This window comes from Pristis pectinata, chromosome 41 (genome assembly GCF_009764475.1).
Source record: "Pristis pectinata isolate sPriPec2 chromosome 41, sPriPec2.1.pri, whole genome shotgun sequence".
Taxonomy (NCBI): Eukaryota; Metazoa; Chordata; class Chondrichthyes; order Rhinopristiformes; family Pristidae; genus Pristis; species Pristis pectinata.
This window is the reverse complement of record NC_067444.1, coordinates 4676412-4688552: the sequence shown is the minus strand read 5'-3', so window position 1 is coordinate 4688552 and position 12141 is coordinate 4676412. Positions and strand designations below refer to the sequence as shown.

At 42.2% G+C, this 12141-nt stretch overlaps 1 protein-coding gene across 1 annotated transcript; it reads right to left on the bottom strand.

The window, feature by feature from the left end:
- Positions 1 to 357: 357 nt before the first annotated feature.
- LOC127587591 (uncharacterized) lies at positions 358 to 11201 on the bottom strand. Its single transcript, XM_052046001.1, has 5 exons — positions 11174 to 11201; positions 7819 to 8103; positions 4431 to 4715; positions 1004 to 1306; positions 358 to 434 (listed from the first exon to the last, which is right to left on the bottom strand). Exons 1-5 carry the CDS (start codon positions 11199 to 11201, stop codon positions 358 to 360), a joined length of 978 nt encoding a protein of 325 aa, XP_051901961.1.
- Between the last annotated feature and the right edge of the window lie 940 nt (positions 11202 to 12141).

Genomic DNA, 12141 nt, shown 5'->3' with positions numbered 1-12141 from the left:
TATTACCGACACATTTAGTCTCAAGGAGCATTATAGTGAATCTCCTCTGCGCTCTTTGCAATGAAATCACTTCATTCTCTTCGTAGAACGGCCAGAACTGTACATGGTACACCAGCTGCGGCCTGTACAATATATTTTAATATTGCACCCTTCTCTTACAGTTCATATACCACCGCATGAAACCCAATACTCCATATGTCTGCTGAACACTGTTTCTATTCGTACTACTATTTTTCCTGGGTCCTTGGACAAGTACTCCAAGATCGCTCTGTTCGATAATGTTCCCACGGACGCTACCATTCACTGTGTATATCCAAACCTTGCTTGTCCTCTTAAGGTGGCATCGCATCCGATGTATCAGGAACAAAATCCACCTGGCAATACACTACACATCTTGCGAATGTCACTTAGAGCTTTCACATTCACATCCAGGTCTTTAAGGTAAGAACACAAAATAAGAGCTCGAGCTAATAAGACCCTTATTTACCTCACAGATGTTCGTCGACATAGGAAGCGACAAAGGCTCAGTTTCAATTTGATTCCAAACTTGTGTGCATAATCGATGTAAATCACGTCTTAACGCCTTAATGGCAAACAATATGAACTTTTGTCAGTCAGGAATTCGCATTAATGTACGTTTGCATGGGAGTCTCGAACATGAAAGAAAGGCTAAATAGAGAGCTCTCAGAACTTCCGAATTGAAGTGCCAGCATTTCGTCTCAACCGAAGGTAAACCGAAGGAAAACGAAACGGAAGTGAAGAGAGTGTAACGCGCAACCGCACTCTTTTTATCTTGACTTTCTAATATTTTAAACTCCTTGTCTGAAAAAAAATGTGTTTGCAACAATAAGCCATCCGGCGGTACACAGTGAAACATGCCTCGCTACAGTTGAAGGAAGAGCTGGGTAAAAGACCTCATCTTTTAGTACGATCATTTATTACAAACCTTCCCAACAATAAAACTTCAATCCAACATTTCTGTTCGGTAGAAAGTGAAACTTACCCACTACAGTTATTTTCACTCTTTCGCTGGGCTCTGAGGGTACCTCTCTTCCTGACATGGTCAGTGTATAAACGCAGTAGTAATATTCTACCCCAGGCCTTGTGTCCAAGATGTTAAACGTCACCTTGTATGACGGTGAAACATCTTCTTTGCGTTTTGTCTGTGCATGTCGTTTGTCAGTGTAGAGGTCAACTCTGTTGATTGAATAACCATGGATGATATTGCAAGTGAAAGTAACCTCTTCGTGTCTTAAATATACTTTGTCCTCGCGGTCAGCTGATAGTTCTGGTTTCCGAGGACGATCTGCAAGAACGGTAACAACGTTTAAGCAAACGATGACAATGCAGCACGACAGAAATGTCATAAGACCATAAGACATAGTAGCAGAATGAGACCATTCGGCCCATAGAGTCTGCTCCGCCATTCTGTCATGGCTGATTTATTTTATTCCCTCTCAGACTCATACTCCTGCCTTGCACGCACTGAATAATCAAGAACCTATCAACCTCCGCTTTAAATGTACCCAATAACTTGGTCTCTACATCTGTCTTGGGAAATTCCACAGATTGACCACCCTCTAGCTGAAGAAATGCATCCTCAACCCTAAGATGACGGCCTTCTATTTTGATACTGTGCTCTCTGGTCCATGACTCTCCCGCTACTGGAAACATCCTCTGCAATTCCACTCCATCCAGGCCTTTCAATATCCGGTAGGATTCAATGAGATCCCCCTTCATCCTTCTAATATCCAGCGAGCACAAGCCCAGAGACATCAAACGCTCCTCATATGATAACACTTCTATTCGCAGGATCATTCTTGTACACCTCCTCTGGACCTTCTCCAACGCCAGCACATCTTCCTGAGATATGGGGCCCAAAACTGCTCGCAATACTACAAATGTGGTCTGGCCAATGCCTTATAAAGCCGCAACATTACATCCTGCCTTTTATGTGTTTTATGCTCCGGTTTCCTCCCACATTCCAAAGACGGAGGGGTAGGTTAACTTGGGGTTTAAAATGGGCGGGGCGGACTCGTTGGGCCGGAAGTGCCTGTTACCACGCTGTAAATACAAAATAAATAATGTTTTCTGGTCCTCTGGAAATCAATGCTAACATTTCATTTGCCTTCTTATGACTGACTCAACCGGAAAGTTAACCTTTATGGAATCCTGTACTGGGACTGAAAATGCCCCTAGCATTTCCAATTCGTGAATTCGCTCCCCTTTAGAAAATAGTCCATGTCTTTATTCCTTCTATTAAAGTGCATGACCATCATTTCTCTCCGCTGTATTGCATCTGCCATCACTTTACAAATTCCCCAACCTGTCTAAATCCTTCTTCAGACTCTCAATTTACTCAATGCTACCTGCCTCTCGACTTATCTTTGTATCATCCATAATCCTTCTACGATTTTATTTAATAAGGAGTTCAGCTTCATGACAGAACGCTAACTTGTGACAGGGGTTTTTATTTGAGATTCACAGATTTACTTTGTTCCTGTTCCATTGACGAAAACGGATCATGATATCATATAGTTACCTGCCTACCTGCAATCCACTGAGAACAACAATTGATTCTCATGCTCCTGCTTTTACCGAATATGATCGCCACATTCGTGCGTTCTGCTATTATTATTTTTCAACGGTTGTGAGTCTCAATTTTTGTCCTCAGTTCAGATCTTTGCCCAGGCTTTGTCAAATGCTGATCTCAGATATCTATTCTATATTGATCTGGAATTCCAAACACAGTAAAAAAATACTGAGTCTGTTTTAAAAAAAGAGTCGGAAGGGTCGTGCTCCGTGGTACGAAGTTACGGCGTGGATTGTTTTCTTAAGATATCGTTGCATTTTTTCATTTCTATTCCATTGAAGAAGTCTAGTCAACACGTCGCATAGCTTTCTTGTTAACTGTTTCCCGCTGTGGGCAAAGGTTGAGGTTATTTTTAATGACGCGACTGAAAATTTCCTCGCACAAGCACGTTTATAGCAAGTTCCTGTGTGGATTTTGAAATCATTGTTTACATGTCTCCCAAAACCACCACCTTCCCCCCCCCCCCACCCCGCCCCCGACCTGTGTCTGACTGAATAATTCTGATCGTTAACCATTTCAGACCTTGGCAGTACTGCAGCCATAGATCCGTATTCAACTCAGATATATGATTTGCCATTGCAACATAACAACATAACACAACATTATGCACGTCCTTGTGACTTCCAGAGCATGTGCCGTGAGTACTCCCTGAGCTATCATCCAATTTTCCCCTTTGTAATGCCTCCTAAATCCATTGCATTAACTTGTGTTTAGTTCTCCGCCTAAATGTATCGTAACGGAACTCATATTTGGATTTTGATTTTCAAAGCATGTTGAACCAGGACAACCTGTCAAACCACTTAGTGTAATCGGCGTTATCCTACTATTTTTTGCGGTCTGCAAAACCTCTCTTGATACTCTTTCTATTTTTCATTAGTTTGCTATTTTATCACTTCCCATTTTCCATGCCCAAAGCCACGTTAACCATTTCATTGACTTTGGACTTTTCAAAATGCAGTCGCTTATTTTCTCAAACGGTAAGTCAGATCATGACCTCAAGAAATCACCAATTAGAAGACTGTTAGAAAAAAGTTAAACTCTTTGAGACGACTCCTGAATATTGGAGGCTTGACGAAGAATTCAAATCCTTTTCTCACATTATTTTAGAAACGTTATCTTAGTTTCTGTAATGAAGCGGTGTATTATTGTTAAAGAAAAATTACCAAAATCTTGGCAGTCTGACGGACATGAAATTTTAGACAAAAGTATAAACAAAACAGTTAGGCAAGTAAAACAGTTAATATTTTATGAAACAGCAAATGCTGACCTTGGTATCTCACAGTTGTCCATCATTAATTAAATCACCTGGGGTGCAGTTTCAGTTCTTAGCGTAATTTCACGGCTATGGGTGTTAGCGTAGTAGCCTTACGTTCTGACGCCGGCGTGGAAAATATTGTCCAGTTGAGGACTTAGTATTAGCCTGTGGTGAAGTGGATGATCTTAACTTACAAGACATACTAGCACCAGCAAATGTTGGAATTTCCTAGTAGATCTGTTTGTCTGATGTGGATCCAAGCGGGAATGCAAAACAGAGTAAAGGGCGTGGAGCATGATACAATATTTGCCATGCAGAGCAGTCTTCTCTGAATACACCTTGTGGAAAGCTGCATTCAGCAAAGGAGAAAATGAAATCACATCCCACTGGATGGCAAAGAGAAGAGCTGTATACGTAAACGTGGCGCCTAACACGAATGCAGTGGGGATCAGGACATTGAATACATTGTTTAAACCTTTTGTCCGACATTTGAAAGCAATATTTCGATCTATACACTTTCATGCTACGTGTGAGCATCTGGTGCAACAAAATTCTGTCAAATAGTCAGACATTTAAACTTACCCACTATAGTTACCCGCAACGTTTCACTTTGTACTATGTGTTGATCTCTTTCATAAAGGCAGTGGCAAACTTGACTGTGAGTTGTTGTGACTCTCGCGACAAACGTAACCGCGACTCCCCGTGAGTTAGCTGCACGTGTTTCCAATTGTAAACGTTGTCCCCCACAATGCAACCGAAATCCGCTGGGGAAATATCTATAGCCGGCTTCACAAGTGAAAATAATGGATTCCCCTCTGAAATAGACGTAATCGGCACGATCTGGTGATAATCGCAGTTTACTACGTTCTGCAGGAACAGAGAGAAGTCCATTCAGCTGTTAGACAAATCCGCAACACTGTTTTTAAGATTCTGCGAAATACTAGAATGGTTAATTTGCGATAAGAATTCTTATTCTCGCACTGGCATCTTAATTTATTTCTGTTCAATTGATTAAAATTGGTCAGTATTTGACACGGTTTGCTATTCTCCGTTCCCCGCTACTTCTGCACTCAATTTTACTGCTGTCATGGAGTACAGTCAAGTAAATGCGTTCGAATTGTAATTTTCAAGGAGGAGACCCATACTTTCAGAAATATTTTTTGCCTGGACTTTGTTGAATGCTACCTCTATGATATGGTCTGCCAATGTTAAACAATGCTGCAAAGAAGTAGAATTCTCACTAACCGAAAATTATTTTTATTGCGATTCCCTGGCGCTTCATTTGCCTGCAAGCACGATGGTCACACGAAGTCTTTGCTGCCAGAGCATGCATTTTCCACTACGAGCTTTTGATGAAAATATTGACACTGGCAGTTATGATACTTCATGGTGCAGTGTGATAAATTCACAAACGTCCAGATCAGCTTGGAAAATGTTGAAAACATTATCGTGATAATCTATCGTCACGTTTCAGTATCCGCTAAATTCTACCGCTCCAATGCTCGAGCCGATGTTCCGCAACGCAGAAATGACGATTCGTAATCTGCCTGAAGATATTCGTAAACTGCTTGAAGATTTGCCCTTCCTTTTCCTTATGATTTCAGCAGGCAGAAATTGTAGAAATAGTTGAATTGTCGTGTCATTTTTATAAATGTAACCTTCCATTGGGTCATCCACTTTATAAGCTCAAGACAGCTACATCTTCTATAAACCACTGAAGTACCGTTCACTTGTAATCTCGACTAAGCATGCTGTCTGGTTGTAGCCAAGCCTGGTGTGGAGGCTCGCACGAAGGTGCAGAGGGTTTTAGACTCAGCCAGCTCTGTCACGGGCACAACCCTTCCCACCATCAAGGATATCTTCAAGAGGCAGTCACTCAAGAAGGCGCAATCCATCAGTAAGTACCCTCCCCATCCGGCGCATGCCCTCGTATCGGAACTACCAACTGCGAGGAGGGACAGGAGCCTGAAGACCTACACTCAATGATTTCCGAACAACGTTTCCCCTCTGCCATCAGATTTATGAACGTTCACGAACCCATGAACACTACCTCGGTATTCCTTTTTTGCACTATTTATTTTATTGTAATTTATAGCAATTCTATGCCTTTGCACTGTCCCGCTGCCGAAAAACAACAGATTTCACGTCATACAAAACAATGATAATAAAACTGATTCTGAATCTGATTCTGAAATGAAATTGTAGTGTCCAGGACAACAAACAAGCCGGAAATGTTATTTCAACGCCAGACTTTCGGCAGAATATTTACTTCTGTGATGTAAGTGTGAAGGTTGAGTTTTTAAAAATATTTATCCATATTGCCATCAAGAAGAAAAAGGTGTGTCGTCAATAAACGTCCTTATTAATTGATATTTTCGAGATGAGCAATTATGTCAATGTTTTTCATAAAATAATTCTTATGAAGGTGTTGCGACCTCAAACTGTGGTTCAGAAGGCATATGGTGTATTGTCCTTCATCAATCGGGGAACTGAATTTAGGAGCCGAGAGGTATTGTTGCAGCTTTATAGGTTCTGGTCAGATCCCACTTGAGTACTGTGCTCAATTCTGGTCTCCTCACTACAGCAAAGATGTGGAAGCCATAGAGACGGTTCAGAGGAGATTTACAGGGATGCTGCCTGGGATGCGGAGCATGCCTTATGATGGCAGGTAGAGGGAACTCGGCCTTTTCTCCTTGGAGAGACGGTGGATGAGGGGGGACCTGATAGAGGTGTATAAGATAACGAGGAGTATTGATAGGGCAGATAGTCAGAGGCTTTTCCCAAGGGCTGAATTGGTGGCCACAAGAGGAAATAGGTTTAAGCTGCTGGGGAGTAGGTACAGAGGAGATGTCAGGGGTAAGTTTTTTGACTCAGAGAGTGGTGAGTACGTGGAATGGGCTGCCGAAAACGGTGGTGGAGGCGGATACGATAGGGTCTTTCAAGAGACTGTTAGATCAGTATATGGAACGTGAAATAGAGGGCTATGGGTAAGCCTAGTAAGTTCTAGGGTAGGGACATGTTCGGCACAGTTTTGTGGGCCGAAGGGCCTGAATTGTGCTGTAATTGTTCTATGTTCTATGTTCTAAACCTTCACAGTTAAAATTCCGCAAACGAGCAAAGGCTGACTATCTTATCTCAGGGCTGTTGCTCTGTCATTAAGTTCATGGGAGCTGTTTGAAGTGTTGGTTTCAATTCTTCCCGGCGGGAGTATTTGCTCCAACTTCACATTTTGACGACGGATTGGAAAATGTTCAGTTCAAGACTTCACATTAACCCACATTCAGGTGGATGCCTTTGACTTACAAAAAGTACACCACCGGAAACGACACGGTAGCGTAGCGTATAGCGCGACGCTATTACAGCGCCAGCGATTGGAGTTAGATTCCTGCCGCTGTCTGTAAGGAGTTTGTACGTTCTCCCGCGTCTGCGTGGGTTTCCTCCAGGTGATCCGGTTTCCTCCCACATTGCAAAGACGTACGGGTGGGTTAATTTGGGTTTAAAATGGGCGGCGCGGACTCGTTGGGCCGGAAGGGCCTGTTACCACGCTGTAAATAAAACTTAAAAAAACTAGAAAAAAATTAAGGAAGTGTTGGAATTTCCGACAGGACCTGCCGGCGTTTCCACATTTCAAAGCATGCTGATCCGAGCGGGAATGGAAAGAAGCATACAACACGATGCAATACTTGCCCTTCCACGACAAAATGTTTGATCACTTACTTTACATATACTGTGTGGAAAGGGGCTCCAAAACAGGAAACTTGAAATAATATCCCTCTGTATGGCTACAGGAGGTGTTGTGTATGTGCACATGGGGCCGAATAAAATAAAGAGAAGATCAGGACAGAATAAATAAACTATTTTAAAATTAGTTCCTGAAATTTGGAAGTCGCCTTCCCAGCTCGGCAAGAACACCAAGAACGACCATCAAGTGAAACAAGCTTTTTTCACATAACCAAGCATTGAAACTTACCCAGTACCGTTATCCGCACTGTTGTACTCTGCACTGTGTATGTCCTGCTTCTGTAAAGGCAGTAGCAACCTTGTATTCTCGTCCCCGAGAGCATGGTGACAAACGTGACTCTGGCTGTAAACGATGAAGCTGCGCGTCGTTCTGCTTGAAACGATTGTGCTTCACAAAACAATGAAAAGCCGCTGAGGGCCAAGAGTTTGTCACTCTCACAAGTGAATGTAATCGACTCCCCTGCGAAATAAGTATTATCTCCACGGTCAGCAGACAAACGCAGCTGGCGAAGACCTGCAGGGGCAGAGAGGAAATATGCTTAGCTGATGTAGTAAGCGGGAAAATTGTTTTAAGATTTGAGAACGGTTAATTTGTTCTCCGAATTCCTGTTCACAAGTTTTCATGTTAAATTAATTTCTGTTTAAATAATAGACATTTTTCAGTCTGCTCATGGCTCCATGGTTTGGAAGTTTCAGTTTCCCTCTACGACTGCACCTCATTTTACCAGACTCCATCAAACTTACCAGGTCAATGCGCACTAAACGTGTTTTTTCTGGCGGTAATCCATGCCTCCAGAATTATATAGAACAAAGAACATTACAGCACAGTACAGGTCCGAAGGCCCACAATGTTGTGTCGACATTTTATCCTGCTCTAAGATCTATCAAACCCTTCCCTCCCACACACCCCTCCATTTCTCTGTCATTCATGTGTCTATCTAAGAGTGTCTTAGATGTCCCTAATGTATCTGCCCTCACCAACTCTGCCGGAATTGAGTTCCATGCACCCACCTCTCTCTCTGTAAAAAACTTACCCATGACTTCCCCCTTATATCTTCCTCCAATCACCTTAAAATTATGCTCCCTCGTGCTAGCCATGGTCGCCCTGGGAAAATGTCTCGGACTGTCCACTCGATCTCTGCCTCTTATCATCTTGTACTCCTCTATCAATTCACCCTCTCATTCCCCCTTCTCTTAAAGAGAAAAGCCCGAGCTCACTCAATTTATCCTCAAAAGATATTGCCACCAATCCAGGAAACATCCTGGTAAATCTGCACCCCTCTATAAAACATCCACATCTTTCCTAATAATAAGGAGACCAGAACTGAACACAATACTCCAAGTGTGGTCTAACCAGAGTTCTATAGAGCCGCAACATCACCTCGTGGTTCATGAACTCAATCCCCCGACTACTGAAGGCCAACACATCATACGCCTTTTTAACAACCCTATCGATCTGCGCGGCAACCTTGAGGGATCTGTGGGCGTGGAACCCAAAATCACTCTGTTTCTCCACACTGCTATGGCTCCTGGCATTAACTTCAATTAATCCTGAACTGTACTTTGTTAAATGCCACCTCGGTAATTTGATCTGGTAACAACGTTTCAATGAAGAACAATTCTACCTTTCTTCAGAAATGCTTATTCTTTCATTCTGAATCCCTGCTCCTCCATGATTTCCCTCCAACTATGTTGGTCAAGGAATAACCGAGCTGACAGGCCAATCACTTTGCACAACGATGTTTTATTGGAGACATCGCCACTGTTATATTTGTTATTGATTAGAGATAATTATGTTTACCTGTGGTGCTGTCTGGGATATACAGCTCTGTGCATGTCCGCTTTGCAGATGTGGAAGAAATTTTATCGATAATCTATGGTGACAACGCCGGAGAAATTATACTTCGTGTTTCTACCATGCACCAGTCGCTGGCGACTGGATATAACAGATGCTGTTTCGCGATCTCTGGCAGCACTGAAATGAACAATTTTCAACCTTCCTCGAGATTTTCAAAACAACGGATTGTCACTGACGCCAAAACCCGTTGTCGTTTGGCAGACATAAATGCAGATAGGTGGATTGCTCGATTTTCTTTTGTTAAATGAATACTTTGGTAACCTTTCTCGTGTTGTGAACCGAAGACCTCCAAATTTTCTGAAATTCGGAAGCCTTGTGCTATTGCAGTCGTGGCTGGAAATGAAACGTCAGCGACCACAATAAACAAGCTGGAATTACTATTGCAACGCCAGACTTTCTGCCGGACACATAAAACTGGGACTTTCATTATACTTGGAATTCCATTACTTTATCGACGCCGATATCCAGCACAGAGGAGTGAAGTCCGTAAATTACTTGGTACGTTGTTAGAAATTACGTTGAAGCCTATTCTAAAGGACTATCTAAAGTGTTCCGATGAAGTGCTCAATGTACCTCTTTCTGCTGTTGCCTGACCTGTTAAGTTTTTTTTCAGCATTTTCTGTTATTATGTTGATGATAAAGATGCGTCAATTTCTTTCAACATTTCATAGCCGAATGCAACTAAACAGGGAGCTATTTCCCATGATAAATTGGCGAATGGCTGTCCGCTCATCTGAACCATTTTACCTTACTCTTTCCACGCCAATTATATTTCCATGCAACTTAATTGCCTGCCCTCAGATTCAAGGTTCAAGGTTCAAGGTTCAAGTTCGGCAGTGGGACAAATAGGTCGTGGGAGGGATAGGAAAGGTCATCTCTGATTCTGCAGACCTTGCGTGTACATCGTGTGATGTAAATATCCAGGATGGAGGGAAGAGGTACTCCAATGATCTTTGATCTCTGATCAATGATCTCGGATTCGTCTGATCCAAAGCAAATAACCCCGACTGTTCGAATACTTTTTTATGACTCAATATTTCGTTTAGTTGAACTAGTTTTGGCATCTTTTCTGCACTTGTTCAAGAGTAATAATATAGTTTATGCCATGCTGCTTCAGGAACAGTGCCAAACCCTCAACTTGCAATTTTAACAGTCCCATGTATACTTTCGCAATATTTCTCGTTTTAAAGCCCAAGCCTCAGTTGATCAAGAAGCATTGAAGCGATTTCGCTTACACACATGCATGACAAGCAAGAAGGCGATTACTGAGCCTCGAGTAGCCATACTGATTGTAGGCTTCCACTCGCTAAAGAAACCATCGCTTCTTGTTTCCTGCCATCGAATTAATTTGTTATTCCATTTGTCACTTACATGTGATTCCATGCGCCCTGACACTTTTTTTGTCAGACTGCAATTTTGATCATTGTCAGGAGCACCCCCTTATCCATTCAGACGGCATCAGCTGTACCGCTTTATCGTCCTTCTTTTCCTCCTCAAAGGGAGGATGTCAATAAATTGAAAACAAGTAACGCCAATCCTCCTTTATGCTTTCCCTTTATTTACCGCTGCAGATTCATTCAACCGTATCAATAAGGGCAATGGGATAACTGGAGACAACGACTGATTTTAATTTGATCAGTTTATAAATCTGCGAAGGGTCAGGATGCGACAGTTATATCCATCTTCATTATTTTCTGAGGAAAAATGCACAATGTGTGTCACTCACCTTGAGCGTCGCTCCTTTGAAATTTCATGGCCACTGTAAGGGGAATAAAAGAACCAGTTAGATATTCTCATGTCTCGACATAACTCAATCATTTTTTTTTCGCAGAAGAGCCATCGACCCATTGTGCCCGTCAGGTGGACCTGTTCGCTTTCAAAAAGTTTAAGAAGTATGGGAGTTACTCCAAGCATAACATGATCATGCTGAACGGTGGAAGTGAATCGGAAGTGTTAAAACATACATTGGAAGCGGTGGGCCTTCATGTAAAAAAATAACAGTGATGCCTGAACTAGGATGACAGAGGAGTCTGAATACCTGAGACAGGCCGCTTGTCTTGTATTGTGAGAAGTACCGCAATCCTGAAGTTATGAAAATCGTAAAACTTTTTTAAACTTCATAGTTTATAAATAAATAGAACAACTTTCAGTTTAATTCTGGATTTTAATGGATAGTCTCTCTTTGAGAAGGCAATAGATGGAGAACGCTTGCAATCAACAACTCGTGAAGAGTCAGGTACCTAATGGGGAATGGAATCAAAGTGATTGGTGAGGAGATCATATGCAGAGGGTGGGTTCCAGTCTGGAATAAATCATAAACTCAGAACGGCGAGTCATTGCGCACATCAACGTTATTTCCTGCAAGCGTTATGTTATCTCAGTTCAATGCAAGTGCAGTGTTATCCACGAAAATCAGGAAAATAAGCCAACAAAATAGGAAATCTGCGGCAGAGAAAATATTATTTTGAAACATTTTGAATGAAGACACACTGCGGCAGAATTTTCCAGGCTTGTTTTAACAGTGCTCACGTGTGTCCTATTACATGCAGCATGGATCAAGCGATGTGCACGTTGCCGACAAAGCCCGAATCCATTGAGCCTCCCCAAATGCATTTGAACTGAAGCATGATACTGTTAAGGGATAGACTAAAAATAATGGAAGATCGATTTTAATTGGGATGAATTGCATTATTT

Bases quoted from the DNA above. Each gene is read 5' to 3' on its own strand.
- LOC127587591 (XM_052046001.1), bottom strand. From the start codon at position 11,201: ATGAAATTTCAAAGGAGCGACGCTCAAG. The intron at 8,104-11,173 runs GTGAGTGACACA...CTGCCCCTGCAG, and splicing joins TCAAAGGAGCGACGCTCAAG to GTCTTCGCCAGCTGCGTTTG. The intron at 4,716-7,818 runs GTAAGTTTCAAT...CTGTTCCTGCAG, and splicing joins AGTGCGGATAACGGTACTGG to AACGTAGTAAACTGCGATTA.